The sequence below is a fragment of the Odontesthes bonariensis genome, chromosome 19 (assembly GCF_027942865.1).
Source record: "Odontesthes bonariensis isolate fOdoBon6 chromosome 19, fOdoBon6.hap1, whole genome shotgun sequence".
Taxonomy (NCBI): domain Eukaryota; kingdom Metazoa; phylum Chordata; class Actinopteri; order Atheriniformes; family Atherinopsidae; genus Odontesthes; species Odontesthes bonariensis.
In genome coordinates, this window is record NC_134524.1 from 10,517,322 (window position 1) to 10,535,717 (window position 18,396).

The 18,396-nt window shown below is 40.9% G+C and overlaps 1 protein-coding gene across 1 annotated transcript; it reads right to left on the minus strand.

The window, feature by feature from the left end:
- Positions 1-398: 398 nt before the first annotated feature.
- On the minus strand, positions 399-14,381 carry ponzr1 (plac8 onzin related protein 1). The gene is made up of 4 exons (XM_075450975.1): positions 13,971-14,381; positions 9,225-9,364; positions 7,961-8,106; positions 399-779 (listed from the first exon to the last, which is right to left on the minus strand). The coding sequence occupies exons 2-4, from the start codon at positions 9,355-9,357 to the stop codon at positions 639-641; spliced, it is 420 nt and encodes a 139-aa protein (XP_075307090.1). The 5' UTR covers positions 9,358-9,364; positions 13,971-14,381; the 3' UTR covers positions 399-638.
- Between the last annotated feature and the right edge of the window lie 4,015 nt (positions 14,382-18,396).

An 18,396-nucleotide genomic window follows, 5' to 3' on the forward strand; every position in this document is an offset into this window, starting at 1 on the left:
GGCTCTTGAAGATGTTTGGCCCCTCATCCCAAAAGGCTTCTTCAGTTCTCAGCTAGTTGTCCAGTTGTTCTTATTCAATCTCTTTGTATAATCGTAACCTGGATGACTGAGAATCAACACCAACGTACCACAAACACTGAATGTAAATAGTGATTCTGTACATAGAAACCTACACAGTTCATATGTAAAAAAGTCTGGCGCCAACAGTGTTGTAGAAACAGGACATGACCGAATAACTTCCTCAGCCATGATAAAAAAGACCTTGTCCACCTTTAACGTTCTGACATAAAGAAGAAAACGTTAAGATGTTTGAGATAAGAGTCAGTTTTGTTGCGATGAGTTTTGGTGTGATGCGGTCTATAAAAATAAAGACACGGCTGGGGTGGCACTGATCAGGCGACATGAAACGGAAACATTTTAATGAAAGAAATGAACACAGACCAGAGATAAACCAGAAACTGTAAAAAAAAACTTAAGACATTTAACTTTAACTGAGAATTTAAGGCCTCAAATAGTAACGTTAAATCTACAAAACTGCTAATGTTGGCTGACTTCAGACTGCGGAGCATCACTCTGTTGTAAGAACCACCATATCTAGTGGACTAAGCGTGTCACTGCACCCCCACAACGTTGGCGTTTCATCCCCTGATGACCTGTGTGGTGACCACTGAGGTGCCGCCGGGCTGGTGCTGAGCCCTGATCTTCAGCTCGCGGTGCATCTGGCACCAGGTGCACGTGTAGCACCATAATATTTTACAGAAGTCATCGCAGCACGATCCCTGGAGGGCGGACAGGAGAGAGAAGAAGAGAAGTCAGTCACTAATGCCCGTTACAATTTGCATGCCTGCGGCCAACGTGTACATCAACAGGATGGCAACGCCTCGTGGTTTCAGTTTAAACCATGTCTGAGTGCTACATCTTCCTGTTCAAACAGCTCGATCATCTGGCTCATTGTTTATTGTGATACAACATGTCCTGTTGGGTGTAACCATGGATACCCTTGCATCCATTCATTAGCCACGTCTTTGTGTGGTTTATTTTGGTCTGTGAGCCAATTCTGGTTTGATTTGACTATTTTCTACAGACCGATTTTATCAAGTCACGTTTTCTTATACAGAACATTTAATAACAACGACAGTAACAGTGATAAATATCAACTGGAACTAAATAAAACAATGTATTCTTCTCCTCCCTTCTCTTGTTGTCAAAGCAAATCAACAACCTTACAGGCTTGTCAAGAAAAATGAGAAAGATGAGTGGAAACTGATCAAGAACACGACCTGAGCTTTGGCTTTGAACATGAAGTAGTTTTTGAGAAATAAATATGTCCTCAGGTGTGCACCAGGGTCTGTTTAATGAGAGCGAGGAGGATACTGTCATTGGCTTCTTGCTCATAAGACCCTGATGTCAAAGCATAGCCTCGCAGAGGTGCTAGCATGGCTGTGGATGCACTTTTAAAAGAATTTTAAAAGTTTAATAATTCGATAGGAGCACTCTTCTGCCTTCATGATGATCCCCCCTGAATCCAAACTGGAATTACTTTGTTTTCATTTAGAATAAAACCAGCAAGCTGACAGACTCAAACAAAGCTGCTGGTGGAAACATACAGAGCAGCCTGCAGCTTTTACAAACAAAAATGTGGGAAAACATTTGCTAACATTAGATGTGAGTTAAAGGGATATGCCACCCCCAGGCCAAATTAAGTGTATCCCTGCATTCCCGAGACATAAATAAGTGTGTGGGAGCGTTTTCCTGGCGACCCAGGCATTGTCCGAATCTCACAGCACTGACCACTGCTTGGTTGCGAGTAATACATACATGCTAGCGTCGCCAGCGTCGCCACTCGAAATATTTCGCCCAACGTGAATTAATTTACTTGATTTACCTTCTAATTACTGTGTGAGTGGTGTACTTTCACATCGAGTGCAAATGACTGTGTAAATCTACACGGAAGGCTGGGTTTGCTCATGTCGGTTTGGGAACTAGTTTCCAGAGCGGAAAACGCAGCCGAAGCACACTCCCCGCTACGTCTTTGGGAATCCCCCCCCCCGACTTCTTCAAACAAACCAGCGTGAAGGGGGGTATTCCCAAAGACGTAGCGGGGAGTGTGCTTCGGCTGCGTTTTCCGCTCTGGAAACTAGTTCCCAAACCGACATGAGCAAACCCAGCCTTCCGTGTAGATTTACACAGTCATTTGCACTCGATGTGAAAGTACACCACTCACACAGTAATTAGAAGGTAAATCAAGTAAATTAATTCACGTTGGGCGAAATATTTCGAGTGGCGACGCTAGCATGTATGTATTACGCGCAACCAAGCAGTGGTCAGTGCTGTGAGATTCGGACAATGCCTGGGTCGCCAGGAAAACGCTCCCACACACTTATTTATGTCTCGGGAATGCAGGGATACACTTAATTTGGCCTGGGGGTGGCATATCCCTTTAAGGAGCAGGCAGCAGGGTGCAGCAGCAACTTATTCCATCATGATTAGAGCATGTTTTGAACCGCACTGCTCCAGCTGAACATCTACTAAACTGAATTCTCGAGGACCTTTTAATCAGCAGAGCATGCTAACAGAAGAGAGTAAAACGGTCACTGCTATAAAGGGCTCAGTGTCTGAAGATGACTAACAGCGTTGCAAGACTGTGTCATAAAACTACAGGTTTCAGACACTGAAATTGATGTAAACAATGATTCATTTAGCTCTTTTTGTCCTTTTGTGAGAGAGGAAACAAGCTGTAAATAATTCATATGTAGGCGGAGATGGGTAGTAACGACTTACATTTACTTGAGTAAGTTTTTGAAAAAATTATACTTCTAGGAGTAGTTTTAAATCACTATACTTTTTACTTTTACTTGAGTAGATTTGTGCAGAAGAAACTGTCCTCTTACTCCGCTACATTAGGCTACAATGAGCAAAGAAACAGATGAAAAATGTCAGAATCAACAGTCGGAAATGAAGACGCAGACGAGGCCTCATACTGAAAGCATGTTTACCTTACAAAGAGTGCAAAACAGCAGCTACATTATGTGTCTTCTGTGTCAACCAAAACAAACGCACATTTCAGCAGAAACTCAACGTGGATAGGCGAATGTTTGTTTTTTAGGTTACATATGGGTTACATATGTTTTAAACATTCCCGAAGTCTATTAGCCTATTTTTTATTGAAGTTCTTGAATTTACCTGGATTATTTGAATTTAAGCTAATTTGTTATTAAATAATCAATTTCTATTTATTTTATTGATTGGATGAACTCTAATTTGCCTAAAGATGATTATTTAGTATTTTTGTCTGTCTGATTGAATGCTTGCGTTAACAAATAAATCAGACGTTACTCAACATTTACTCAGTACTCAAGTAGTTTTTTCACCGAGCACCTTTTTACTCTTACTCAAGTAATTATTTGGATGACTACTTTTTACTTTTACTTGAGTACAATTTTTGGCTACTCTATCACCTCTGCATGTAGGTTAAATAGTAATTTGCTAATTTGCCGGTCGCAGGCGGTGAAACGTGAAACTTTTGACCGAAAAACAAAAAGTTTTCAGTGCAATCTGTTGGTTTTCTTAGCTAGGAAATTGTTTTTGAATTGGCTCTATATGAACGAATTGGATTATTTTATGAATTATGATTATTATTAATTAATTGAATTCCAATTGGCTTGAATTGGACTTACTATCTAAGTGCCTTGAGATGACATTTGTTGTATTTGGCGCTATATAAATAAAAATGAATTGAATTGAAAACTTTCTGTCATTGGGAACAAAAAAAGAGGAAGCACAACAGGGAGGGAGGCTGTGGCCTGAAAAACAGTTCTGCAGGGCTCCAGACTAACTTTTTGCACTGGTTGCACTGGTTGCACTGGTGCGCCTAACTTTTTTTCTTAGGTGTACCCAAATTTTCAAACGCATTGCATTTAACACTGCAGTTTTACAGGTTCACTTTATTTATTTATTTTAAAATCGCTGTCCATATATGTCTATTAACTAGCAATCTGGTCAAAATAAAGTTCTTTATTTGAAGCACAATTCTACAAACTTACTGAACTTAACTTACTAATTACTTACTGAAACTTATTGAAAAAGTGTTGGTGCTTAAAGTGCTTCACTGACCTGAAATTTAAACTGAAAACATCTCAAGATAAATTAAATAAAAAGAAAATCTAAATTAAAATTGCAAGTGTTTCAAGGGCTTCAAACTGAACATCTCATGGCTCAATGTCTTATGGACTATCCTCCATTGCAGTCACATGCCCCTCGGATGGCCAACTCCTGTAGTTGGGTTAAATATATATCTCAGTATATTCACCGGTCTTCCTCTCCTCAAGATACGGCCGTACACACTGACGCATTCCTGAACCATCAGGTGCTTTCAGCTGCTGCCTGCGGCTGAAAGGCAGCGGGGAGAGGGGACACTGAGCAGGTAATGTGTTTCATAGATGCGTTGTGCTTTTTCAGCGTTTCAATTCCAAATGTATTAGAACCAGTCACAAATGCACTATTGCCACACTTTACAGTAAATGCAGTGCATTATATTATCGGCTTTACTGTATTTTAGCCAGGGAAACTGGTCAAGCCACTCTCTTAGAAATGTATACACTTTACCCCTTTTAATTTCAGTTGGTTCTGGCTCGGAGTCGATCGTATGTGGCTCATTATCTGATGCTAGCTCTGGATGCTAGCTCATTATCTGATGCTAGCTCCGGATGCTAGCTCTGGACCTGGGCTTGACATAACGTGGGAGGTTGATGGCTCCGTGTCAGAGCATTGGTTGTGGTTATTTTCGGAAGTATCAGGCCTTAACTTAACCAAAACGTTGTCAATCGTTCTTTTCATCTCATCACCCGCTAGGGTGACCACCTGCTCATAAGCCAAAGGGGGGACAAGGGGTATGTTTATGGGGGACAAGGGGTATGTTTATGGGGAACAAGGGGTATGTTTATGGGGGACAAGGGGGGACGCCGCCCCGCCGCCAGACTCTTAGTGGTTTACCCATTTCTAGCACATACTACCTTACATGGTATATCAATTTATATATATATATATATATATATTGATTCCTCTGTTATTGGTGATGTAATATATAACAATAATAATGATAACAATAATATTTTGAACATTCAATGACACACACTACCATCTACACTGCCATTTTCCCCTGTGTTTTTTTTATCCACAAACCACAATCCACAACTAGTTCTAGCCAAGTATGCCGCGCCAACTGACTGACTGAAGTGCCTAGTGATGAGGCGCGTGAATTGACGTTCATCATCACTGCGAACGTTGAGTCAATTGTCATGGCAACAACAAATATTTGATAACAGCCAGCCTGTCAGATGCGACTGCAAGGGGTGTGTGTGTGTGTGCGCGCGCGTGTGTGGATCTGTTGTAGCTCTACAGTCTGCGGCGACTGTGCTGTTCTGAAATGTCAAGTAACGCTCGTTTGGCTATCTGGGTGGCGCGGGGAAAGTGACAACCCCAGCAAGAATCAATTATGCGGGACAAGCTCTGAATTTGCGGGACGGACTATTTTGGCCTCGAACGCTGTACGCGCACGCGCTACGCGGGACGGTTGGTCACCCTATCACCCGCGGCTACATCCACTGTTAATCTGACGGGCCGAGGTTCATCACCTCTCTGTCTGACTACAGGACGCTCGTGTTACACACGCGTACACGGGCCAATCAGAGGGGGGTCCCGCCCTTCACTATCTCTGATTGGTTTAGACCACGATATGGGTCTAACGTGTGTCTGTTGTTGAACCACAGGGAGACTTTCAGAGTTGCGTAGACTTTTTTTTTTTTTCCCCCTCGAACGGGTGGTTGCACCTGTGCAACCTCAGATTTTTTTTAGGCGCACCATTGAGAAAATAGGTCTCTGAAGCCCTGGTTGATGTTTTTTTGGTTTGTCAGCAGCAGGAGCTGCAGGTGTCGTTTGCTCATCAAGCCAAACGCTGTATTTCTTTTGGTAGTTTTTAGTGTATCTTTGTCGATCATTCATTAGAGATTACAATCCTTCAACTGACTTTTATGCTGCAACTTTAGAGCTAATTCGTCAACAAAATGGTTCATGTTTTCATTTTCAGTATCTTTTATCAATTATTTCCATTTATATCAATTAATTGAAAATACAGCAAAAAAAAAATACATGTACATAAGATGAATAGTGAGCCATCGACTGCTTTCCAGTTGAATAAATATCAGTAATTTTACAGATGCTACTTTAGGAAATGTCTTCATGGTTTCAGGGCTGTATGACTGTTTTTTTTTTTTTAAATGTTTGTGTTAAAAACATGGCTACAGAATGATTTATGAAGCTCTATGTGCCTGAATGCTTTGAATTTAATGATAAAAGAGGCTGGCTTGAGGAAGTGAGAGAAGCCCCACCTTGAACAGAATCACTGTCAAGAGGGCAAACATTTCCATGATGAGTTAGCCTCCTGAGGATCTGTGCAGCGGTTTTCACACTGACATTAATGGTGTAAGCAACTGTTGTGTGACTGAGGAGGACTATGGTATTTCCAAGAAAAAGCAGCTGAATTTCAACATCTAAAATAAAAACATTTACAACTCAAAAGGAAACTGGAACTTCAGCTTCTGGGCAAACTTCCTCAAAACTCTTACTTACAGTCACGTGAAAAACAAAGCGTACTCTGTTTGAAATCTAAGCAGTGTGTGGAAAAACCTAAGTGGAGCCTTACTGCTTTCAGAGGAATTAAAAGGGAAATGAAGATGATTAATTCATCATCAATAAGTGTGAGCACCTCTATAAAAGACACGTTTTCACCGTGTGTTAACACGATGCCAAGGAGGAAAGACATCAGCAATGATCTTAAAGAATCAACTGATTCCTGCCCATCAATCTGGGAAGGGTTATAAGGTAATTTCCAATTAATTTGGAGTTCATCATGCTACAGAGAGAAAGATTATTCACAAACAATCTTCCCAGGAGTGGACGTCCCAGTAAGTTCACTCCAAAGTTGGACTGTGCAACGCTCAGAGAAGCTGAAAAAACAAGAGCTACATCTCAGACTCTGCGGGCCTCAGTCAGCATGTTAAATGTTAAAGTTCATGACAGCACGGTTAGAAAAAGACTGAACAAGTATGGCTTGTGTGGAAGGGCTGCAGGAGAAAGCCTCTTCTCTCTAAAAAGAACATGGCAGCACAGCTTAGGTTTGCAAAGCTGCATCTGAACAAACCACAAGACTTCTGGAACAATGTCCTTTGGACAGACCAGACCAAAGTGGAGATGTTTGCTCATAATGCACAGCAGCACGTTTGGAGGAAACCAAACACAGCATATCAGCACAAACACCTCACACCAGCTGTCAAGCACGGTGGTGGAGGGCTGATGATCTGGGCTGGTTCTGCAGCCACAGGACCTGGGCACCTAGCAGTCATTGAGTCCACCATGACTGAGATGCTGTGGTGGGACCTTCAGAGAGCTGTGCAGAAACCAAAGCTGCAAACCTCAATGAGCTGAAGCAACGTTGTAAAAAAGAGTGAGACTGACTTCCTCTACAACGATGCGAGACACTGATAACATGATACAGGAACTGATTACTTCAGGTTATTGCTGCCAAATGTGTTTCTACAAACTGCTCCTATCTGGAGTGTACTTCTACTACCTTATTTGCATTTTAGCTAAGCTTTTGTTAGACAAACAAATGACATGATTGAGACTGTATTTACCTCATTGTAAAAAATGTGATTTTTTTTTAATCCTGTCCTGATGTGTAAAAAAAACCTTAAAATTGGGTCAAAGAGGTGTGCACTTTCTTTTAAAATGACTGTAAAGCATTAACTTTACCTCCACGATACACATTAAAGTCAACACAAACACATTCAAATATCATTTTTTAGAAACAATCTTCAGTGTATGAGCTCAAACGTGAGAAAATCCTGAGTATAAGACATGTAACATGTGTGCCCCCCCTTCTTTCTTCATCTTCCAGACTTACAGGGATGTTGTGACGCTCTCTGATGGAGGACCGGAGCAGGCAGGACACAATGCAGCAGCAGTCCAGGAGGGGCATGCAGCAGCACCAGCCGAACTTCCCGGCCGTCTCGCACTGCATGCAGGGGAAACACCAAAGAGCGCAGCAGCCTGGTGGGCAGAGGAACAACATCTAAACTACCAGGTAGGTCCAAAACTAAAGTGGGTGTAAATAATTCTTTAGCTGTTAGGTTTACTTTTATTACATGTTCTCAGTTGGAAAAGACCTTTAATCTCACCGTATTCTACCTGCTCAGCACCAATCAGGTGTGCACGTTAGCAGATGTATTTTTAACTCTCCTTCAGATTCGGGGAGGAGCACAAAAGAAAAAGCACAACGTGTTCCACAGATGTAAAACATTTGTGTGTTTTTGGATCTTTGTCAACTCCTTCCACACTTTGTACTTTTCTATCAGAGGGAGTGAATCTTGGTCACAGGCCTCTCACAATTCTGCATGAGAGAAAAAAGTCCTTGGAAAACTGTTATCTAGGCAGCGTTCCTTCCGGTAAATGTGCTCGTCTCAACTTGATTTCAGTCATTCACTTACAACGGCAACAGGTTGACACTTGACACTTGACTTCTGCTCACTCCTGCTCTACAAAGATATGTTCTCTCATAAACTGCTAACCAAGCTGGTGTTTGGATGCCACCTCTGTAGTTTGTTCTCGTGGCGTCTTGCACGGTTGATGTTTTTTTCCGTTGACGGGTCTTCAGTTTCACTCTCGCTGTTCTACTTCACTGTGGCTTCTTTTGAGTTTCATACATCAGATGAAAATAAAAGATGTTGTAAATCATAAATCATTGGTAATACTGTAAGTTTCGAGCCCATATCGTCTGTGGTAGCATCAGTTAGCGGACAGTGAAAGCTTTACGGGTGGTTTTATGTCATCTAATGATAAAAAAAAAACATCTTTGATCATCGTTTCAGTCACATTTGGTGTAAGAAACAACAACATTTGTGAACTTGCTGCCATTTCCTTCAATCAACTGAGAAAATAAGACTGACATCTTATAATAATAATAATGAGAAGATCTGTTTGGCAGCGTTTGAGACAAACAGTTATAATTTTGCAACATCTCTGCATCACAAACTGCAGAGGAAAGAAAAGTCCGGATAGTCAGGAGTTTCTGAGCTACAATCATTCGTGCCCTTGTTTAAAAAGAACCAAGATTTTAACTTTCTGCATCGTAGGTTTGAAAATAAAGTCGATTCGTTTGCTTGACTCACAGGTGCCCATGTCCGAGCAGCAGTCGCACATGCCGGTGCTCCATGTCCCGGGCCCCTGATTGGTGGAGGTGACTGTCACTATCTGGGTTGGCTGCTGGTGGACGACCATGCCGTGAGGATACGGGGCAGCCATGATGAAACTGGAAAAAGAGAGAGTGGCTCATTTTCACATTTTTCAGGGTCGATGTGCTAAAGAGGAAAAGTGTGAATGTGTGGTTTGAAACGTGTGTGAGGTTAAAGGGACAGTTCGCCTCTTTTGACATGAAGCTGTATGACATCCCATATCAGCAATATCATTTATGAACATTTTCTTACCCCCTGCTGCGTCCTGTGAGCCGAGTTCCAGCCGAGTTTTGGCGTTGACGAAGGTAGTCCGGCTAGTTGGCTGGGGTTTAAAAAATCGTCTTGCTTCTGAAAACAATATGCGTTCAAAAGGGTAACACATTTGCATCACAAAATCGTTCTCCAGGAAAAAGTCAGACCTCACAATCGCTTGGCGCTATTTTCTCTCTACCTTCGTATCAATGCGTTCAGACACCTAGCGATAGCCGCACCTGTTACTACGTTTACTGCTCGGTCTGCACAGCACGCAGTGATACGAAGGTAGAGAAAATAGCGCCAAGCGATTGTGAGGTCTGACTTTTTCCTGGAGAACGATTTTGTGATGCAAATGTATTACTCTTTTGAACACATATTATTTTGAGAAGCAAAACGCTTTATTTTCTAAGCCCCAGCCAACTAGCCGGACTACCTTTGTCAACACCAAAACGAGGCTGGAACTCGGCTCACAGGACGCAGCAGGGGGTAAGAAAATGTTCATAAATGATATTGCTAATATGGGATTTAATACAGCTTCATGTCAAAAGAGGCGAACTGTCCCTTTAAAGGGGATCAGCTCATACATGTGAAAAGGCACGTTTGATTCTTCTTGCATCAGGCCCACGATGTAGTTCATACACTCACTATACTTCACGATGTGTTCATGACGGCATGTTTTTCCAGGTTAAAACCAAATATTATCACCTTAAACATCACCCAAAGCTAAAAAGTAAAAGCATGCTTTAGTATTTTTATGCAACCTAACTCCTATCCCGTCATAGTTCCCAAGTTTAGAGCGTGCACGTTATCCACAGCAACCATTTTAATAATGTAATGCAAGGCCAGGCGAGTTTATTTGTAGAGCACAATGCATACACAAGGCAATTCAAAGTGCTTTACAGCTACATAAAGTCATAAAAGGCAATTAAAAACATTCCATAAAAAAAAGCAGTTTCTGTAAGCAGTGATCCACCTCTATGAGCACGTCTCTGGTGGTTAATCGTGCTGCTCACTTTGATATTCAGGACCCGATTCTGGTCAGACAGGTAGGGCCTGGGTTTGAGGTGTATGTAGAATGTTGGTCGGCGTTTTTTTTTTGTTCTTGTCTTGGCGTAGCTTCCTGACCGACAGCCGCATTTGTGCATGTTTTTCACAAGTCACCTTTACCCCTTCACCACTCCGTTTACAACCCCCAGGGAATTCGACCAATCCTAAAACACTTCCTATCTCTGAGATGCTTGCGCCAGGTGAGAGCACTCCCTTGCTTGGAAATAATTACAAACTTAAATGCTTTCTTGATGTTGTTCTTGTTATGTTTTTTAGTAGGAAACGCCTCAAATAAAATTATAAAATAATAAAAGATTCTGGTTTGCCTCCTGGGGTGGATAAATACACCTTTCGTGACAGTTGCCTCTTTGACTCTCTAAGCCTGTGTCCAAGTCTCCAAATCTCACCCGAGATCCACTTGAGTATTGGGATCATTAAAGGGGAACTCCGGGGCATTTGAAGCGCGATCCCATTGCTAGAGGTTGTCAAATACTGACAGTAGGACACAGAGAGGTGCGTATCTGCGCTCCCTGTGCGGCGATCGCGCTGTTCGCACACCCTGTCATGCGAGGCTAATTCGTGGTGGCCAAAGGGCAACTGCTAACCCCTCCACGTAAAACAACAACTTGCACACTGCAGAAACGTCACACCACTTTATAAACCATCCGACAATAAAGTCACAAGCCTTACCATCAAAACCATATGCATGGTTCTCACATTACTGGCATGGGGACGTTACAAAACAACTTTATAAACAGCATGTCACTTACCTCTTGTCGGTAGGCGCGCGCATGTGAAAGCCCAAAAGAGTCGATGGACGATAATCCCATATACAAAACAATTATCTTCTCTAGAAAAAAAATGCGTTCAAGTATTTAAAACATTACAACAATATTGTTGTAATATATTGTTGTAATGTTTTAAATACTTGAACGCAGTACCGGTCTGCAACTCTTTTTCAAGCATAATGCCTGGAACTGTCCGGGGATTCTGAAAGTAGTACATTAAATACCCCAATACAAAAAAAAAGAGTTCTCTAGGTCCCCTATATGTCCCGCTAGGTCCCTCCAAAGCCAGCAGGTTTGTTTACAAAATTGCAGACCGGACCGGTAAAAGGTAACCAATCAGGTTTACGAGCTGGGCTCTGCTGCCTGTCAATCACCGATTGTGCACGCGCGATACAAGGTAGGCTCGTCCCCACGCTTATTTATCTGGACTATTGAACTTCATTACGGGCTAGTCTACTTACTGTGTCTTCCATGATCGCAAATGACAGGTGAGTTGATGAATGAGGAGTCGTGTAAGCGCATCTGGCGTGCACGTCTACGTGCACGAGTTCTCATGTGTTTTGAAGGGACGGGACAGGAAGTTGAATAACTTTTTATTTTTCGATTAAAAAATAAGCATTTCTTGCATTTTGCGACTACGGAGGTCACCGTTTTCAACTTCAAGCGTTCTGATAGATCATGTAAACTCTTAAAATGCCAAAAAGTAGGACTTTACGTATGACAACAACAAATCCTGCAGACTGCAGCTTTAAAACGGTGTGTCCGCGCTCATCATGTTTTACTTTTTTCTTGGTGGACAGTGTGAAATATTGCTGCAAATGGTATTTCAATGCACACGTCAAAACGACAGCGAAGTGCACATTTTGACGCTTGAAAACAGATCGGTTAATAATACACAATTGATTTAGTAATGTTTCGCATATGAGACGTAACCTGCAACTAGTCTTAATGCTTTGGGAAGGATTCAATCGACTATGTATAGCAACGGCTCTAGGTATGTCTCAAAGGTTTCGCTGCTGCCTGCTCGAGAGTGATTTTGGCAACACTAAGCCCTGCATAGTAGTAGGACTGCTGGGTTCGTGGATTTCGGTCTGTTGATTGAGAGAACCATGGGGTTTGCGTTTCATGTATTTTAATTCTTAAAGACCTTTCTGTCTTTATATTGAGTGTGTTGGCGTCAGTGGCTGTGGCAGTACAGTGCCCTACATTGGTGTGTGTTTCGGTGTGTGGTTTTTATCTTGGGCTACGAGCCTTGTGGAGGTTACCAGCAGTCCTTTGCAAGCAGCAGTCCTCTGTGGTCGGACCATTTGTAGCTGCGCTGAACCAAATGTAGCATCAATTGTGCGCTTGCACCGCAAATGTTCTAAGGGCGTTTTCCCGACATAATGGCAAGATAAGGGTTGACAGGTAGGCTGTGAGGGGGCCCCAAAAAAATGTAGCCCCGGGGCCACGGGTGTTGCTAAAGCGCCCCTGGCAATGTCTACACTCCTATCCCTTTCTTTTGTTAAAGTCACTGCTGCATCTAAATGATCCATTGCTATCTAATCAGAAAACAAATTCAACTGCTGTATGTCAATAAAATGATGTCTCCTTACTGGAATTATATTATGTACCACCGATAATGCTATCCCTAGTTTTTGTCAAGAAACTTTGTCAAATTTAAAGTCTTTTTGGAAGTTGATATGCCAGCATGCATTGAAAATTATATAAATATGACATTCCTGAGGTTCAGTATTAGCTTCACTGTCCTTGGGCCAATTTCAGTTTACAGTTTTCAGTTTTAACTATGCAAAGTGGTGTGTATTTTCTCAATCACGTCGATGGTTTAAGTTAATTCTATTCAATGTAGGTCGTAAAAATCCTCATGCAGAGTCTCTGGAGTCTTTTGTAAGCTTTTTTAGCACTTTATTAAGCTAGCTAACAGTTAAAAAGGGCAGTTTCAACAGGTTCTCGAGCCATTAATACTGTTTGAAAATTTTAGTATTAAATTTAGCCTTTTGCCACGTGTTGCCGCATTAAAGACTGAGCATTAATTCAGGGACATTTATTGCAAGGCTTTAAAACAACGCGGTTAATGATAAAAGTCTGTTAGCTTCTAGCTATGATGTTAGCTAAATAATTAGCTAATTAACCGTTAAAGCCTGGCTGCACCCCCCCTCCGCCTTCCACCGGATGATGAACGGTTCACTGAGATAATCACCTCAAAATCAGTCACAAGGCACTTATACAAGCTGTTAAACGCTTTTAACACGTGTTGTAGCGTATTTTCATGGTCCTATCATGTAATGATTTTCCTCATATAAATAAAAAAAATATATATAAATAAATAAGTGGATATGAAACTGCAAAATACGACATTGTGCTTCCTTACAACCGTAAAAAGAGTGAAATTTTTATTTAACAGCGGTCACATTGTTCTCTTTTCCTGAACGCATACAAGTGATTTGATGATTGTGGGTTTAAAATTACAGGAGTGCCTCACTCATCTTTTTTTTTTTTTTCTAACGTGTGTTAATTGCAGTAAAATAAACTAAATTCACAAAATTCATTGAGTTGTTTAATCTAATTTGACAGAAAACCAAGATTTTCTTACCTGCAATAAGTTCCGTGATCAGATGTGCTGAGAGAAACGTGGATATGAGGGTCGGTATATAAAGAGTGAGGATTGTGAGTTTAGTTTCTATTTCCTTGAAGGTCCAGCCTCCCACAAGATAGAAATGGCACAAAATTTACATCCAACCAGCAGTGAAACATAATTTTTCATTTTGAGAGGATGCAAATTAAGAATTTGCTTAAGGGAGAAAAAAAATGCACATTTAACTCACAATAACTTAGTTATAAACCCCTCATCATACCAGGAAGCACACAGAAAAATATGTGATTTGTATTTTAGGTAGTTTCCCAGGAATATTCAAAAAAGATTTAAACAAAACAACCCCATCCGACTGCTGTGTCTGTCAGGTGATTACAGAGGAGAATTATCATTTTTCATCTTGACATGGATATTTTGCATACATTTTCACAACAAAATGACAAATGACTCTACAGTGTGCACCAGTGAGGGTGCTTACAGGTATGGCAGAAAAAGGAGACTGAATGCAACTGTGGCGACCCTGTGAGGCTGTGGAGATCATTACACAACAAGCAGGGATGGATGACGAGAGTCGGACTGGAGTTTCTGGGTAAGGAAAAGCTCATGACACAGATTTAGTATCAGGGCTCTTTTGGACACAAATCCATGCGGTCAAGGGCTCAAACCTTCTTCACGCTGGATTTAGCTGAATTTCTTCTTTTCTGAGCTCAGTTTTTCTGTCCCCGCTGCTGAGAAGCAACCCCACAGCATGATGCTGCCGCCGCCATGTTCCACTGCAGAGACGCTCAGCCTCAAGTTGAACAGTGGCCGATGTCCACTCACATGGAAGTAGTTCATGTTTTGTCTTATTGGATCAGAAGGTCTTGTTCCTCGTGCTCTCAGGTCGCCCTGTAGTTTGTGCCGCGCCTTCACAAGCTCCTCAGAGGGTCTCATTTCCTGACTTGGGACATAGTTTGGGGAGTTTTTACGTGCTTTTCGAACACGGAAATTTGAAAGTCCCATCCATTGGTTGCCTGCTCAGTACAGAATTCCCTTTAAAATCCTCCCAATATTCCATAAAGCACTTAACTCAAACACACTACCTGCTGATCAGAGGTCCATTACAACTGCCTATGTTCTCACAAGCCTACAATAATAACTGTGTGAACCTGTTCTGTATTTTCCTGTGTATTTTTTTAATGTTTATGTCTATGATTTTCTCCAACTTAGCACATCAGGCTAACATGTGACGAAATGTTAAATAGATATCCTTAAGAACCTATAGGTTCCTCCTTGTGCATGGACTAAATACCAATTTACAATTTAAACCTTGATTAAAAATATATATATAGATATTAATAAGTGAATTTAAATCAATCAATTAAATATTTTTATCATGAACATATAAGAAATGTTTTTACACCATGTTTCTGAGACACTGGCAACTTGGCAAGTTGCAAAATATTCATTGAATCTATGAACTGTGAATTTTCCCATTCGGGAGCTCATTTTTCTGATTACTCGGACAATACTTGTATTAAAGGCCTGCCTAGTTTGTTGCAGGTTGACTCAAAGAGTCTGAAATCTTTTTACAAACTAAAGTTTAGTGTTTTTGTTCATATATACACCTAAGAATTCACATTATCCCGACAATGTTTTCACATTTTCATGATTGTTAGTTAGTTATTTGTTTATTTGTGACAGGACTCTGCATATTAATAAACATAAAATGTAAATATGCCAGATTTAGCTCCAAAGCTAATTTCCATCTGCAGTCCTGCTGTTCACACTAAAATCAAGACAAGACAAAGACAAAAACAGGAAACAAGAAAACAAAACGTACAACATTCCATATCACTTAACCACATCACAAGATAAAACTAAAACTACCCTTCATGTTTACAGTCCTGGTTATCTGTAAGCCATGTTTTTAGTTGTTTCTTAAAAGCTACATATGTTGAATTTTCCCTTATGGCCAACGGAACTGTGTTCCATGTAGAGCAACCAAAGACTGATAGGACCTTCTGTGCAAATGCCGTTCTCCTAAACTGTACCTCACAGTCCCCCCAGGTGGCTGATCTTGTCATTGTCACCCTGTTTTTCTGTTTAATTAAGTTACCCAGGGGCGGGGGTGCCAGCCCGTTCAGAGATCTATAGATGAGACAGGTGCTTTTGAATGTTCCGAGATTCTCAAAGGTTAATAAGTAGTGCTTTTTTAAAATTGGGCAGTGATGGGAAGACTGGGGTTTCCGATCGTAGACCTTTACGGCTTTCTTGTATAATTGTTTAATTGGTTTAAGAGTGGTGACACCTGCAAACATCCAGGATGTAAAACAGTATTCGATATGGGATAAAATCATACAGTGCAGGTAGGCTTTTGCAGCTGCATTTGTAATAAAAGGTCTGATTTGTTTAAAATTGTTAAGTTTTGTATATTGAATTTTAAAGTGCTGGTAACCTTCTTGGTGTGTTTCTTAAAAGTAAGATTGGAGTCCAGTATCACCCCAAGATACTTGAATTCAGTTACTGTCTCCAATTCCACTCCGTCCAAGAAGACAGCATGTTCATTTGGAGACATTGGTGGGTCAGTGGTATGACTTGTGTGTTTGTTATGGGCTTTGCATTTAGACATTTTGCTGTGAGACATTGGTGGTATATTATGACTTGTTCCTTTTTTGGTTGGTTTTAATTGATGGGAAACTTTTAAAGGAATGAAAACCAAAGTTTTTACTTTCTGCTATAAAGGTGTAACAGTTTATATTTAGTTTTTTCATATCCTCCATGACTTCAACAACCAGCGAAAAACACATTTTTACCTATAAATTTTCTTTTGTTAGAATTATAGCACTAATAAAATCCCGTTTTATGCCTTTTATTACATTCCAGCTGGAGACATTTGTTATTTCCCATCATATCTCAGCTGACCTGAGCTGAAGACGAACCTGCCGGATTTGGGCTCAATGAAAAGATGTGGAACATCTTCAGAGGTGTTTCAACACAGAGCCCACCTTCATGACATCCAGACAGCACCTGCGCTGCAGCATGTTATCTCATGCAGGTTGATGCACTCTCCTCAGCATCAGGTGGCAGCAGCACACTGTCTCACACCCAGTGGATGGACTTTGGACTCCTGTAGGTGATACAACTCTGTGCTTTTTGAGAGATTAGACCTCTTTAAATTAGTTAAAATCGTGATAAAGAAGTGATAATGAAGTTCTGTGTTAATTTGCCACTTTAAAATCTGCTAAATCTTATCTAAAAACAAAGCCAGAGAAGCAGTTCCAGATAGTGAAGCTACTTTTCAGAGTATTCTGTTCATGAACAGGTAGAAAGTTGGGTGAACCTTTTAGGATTTTCAGGATATTGGCTGAAATATGATACAATCCATCAACAAAGTGGATCAAGAGAAGCAAAAGTAACAAATCAGACCCGAGTATTCGACTAAATTCTTGAATATTGTGTCTGTGGGGTCGCTGTTAATCTGAGGAATTAGCATCAGGTGTTTTCTGTCAGTGGGATGGATGACGATCAGGTTTTATCCAAACAAGAGGAATCCGTCCAACTCTGATGCTCTCACATTTGTGAAAGAGCACAGAATACTCCAGTTTCCTCCCACAGTCTATAAAATGCGTGTTTGGTTGATTAGGGAGTCTAAACTTACCATGAGTGGGAGTTTGCCTGGGTTGTTGTGTCTCTGGCCCGTCCAGGTGTACCTGCCTCTGGTTTGGTGGCAGCTGGGAGAGGCTCCAGCCCCCCCTGCTGCACTGAATAGGCTAAAACAGGTGGACGGTAAATAAATTAACCAAAGTTTGTGAGGCCATAAATGGATAAAATTTATTCTAAGAGACTGAAGATCTCTGTTATATTGGCTGATGTTAATGATCACCATGACTCCACCATCAGGAGAAACAAACAACAATATAGCAGAGCTGTAGGAGAAAGACACCCGCTGTCACATCTGCACGAGAAATAAATCAAAGATTGTTCAGACGAGACATAATTTCTTGGTTTAAATGAGAATGAACATGCTGCACAAAAAGAAAAGCACAGCATGAGAACCTTTTCTAAACATGGTGGTGGTAGTATCATGGCCTGGGCAATGAACTGAACTTTGTTATTCAACGTTTAAATAAAGTTAATCTTTTAGAAGACTCTGGATTGGATTAGGCAGGTATAGAAAATGGATATATATTGACATATTATTAATTTAGATGGCTTAGAATTAGGAAAAAACTTTTGGTTGTTAAAATGATTGGATATGGTGTAAAACAAGCCAGATTAAATTACTTAAAATGGATCGATAATACAAATAAATAAACCTCGTTTATTGGTCATTTTCATGCAATTCATTCGCGTTTGACCAACAAATGTACATCACATCAACTCTATTGATTATTATTAGTTTGATGTGAAACCTCTTTAACGGAAATAGATGGAAAGCTCTTCT

Excerpts from the sequence above, each read along its gene's own strand:
- ponzr1 (XM_075450975.1), bottom strand. The coding sequence starts at position 9,357 with ATGGCTGCCCCGTATCCTCACGGCATGGTCGTCCACCAGCAGCCAACC. Across the intron at positions 8,107-9,224 it reads CTGCTCGGACATGGGCACCT|GCTGCTGCGCTCTTTGGTGT; the intron begins GTGAGTCAAGCA and ends TCTGCCCACCAG. Across the intron at positions 780-7,960 it reads GAGAGCGTCACAACATCCCT|GGATCGTGCTGCGATGACTT; the intron begins GTAAGTCTGGAA and ends TCCGCCCTCCAG.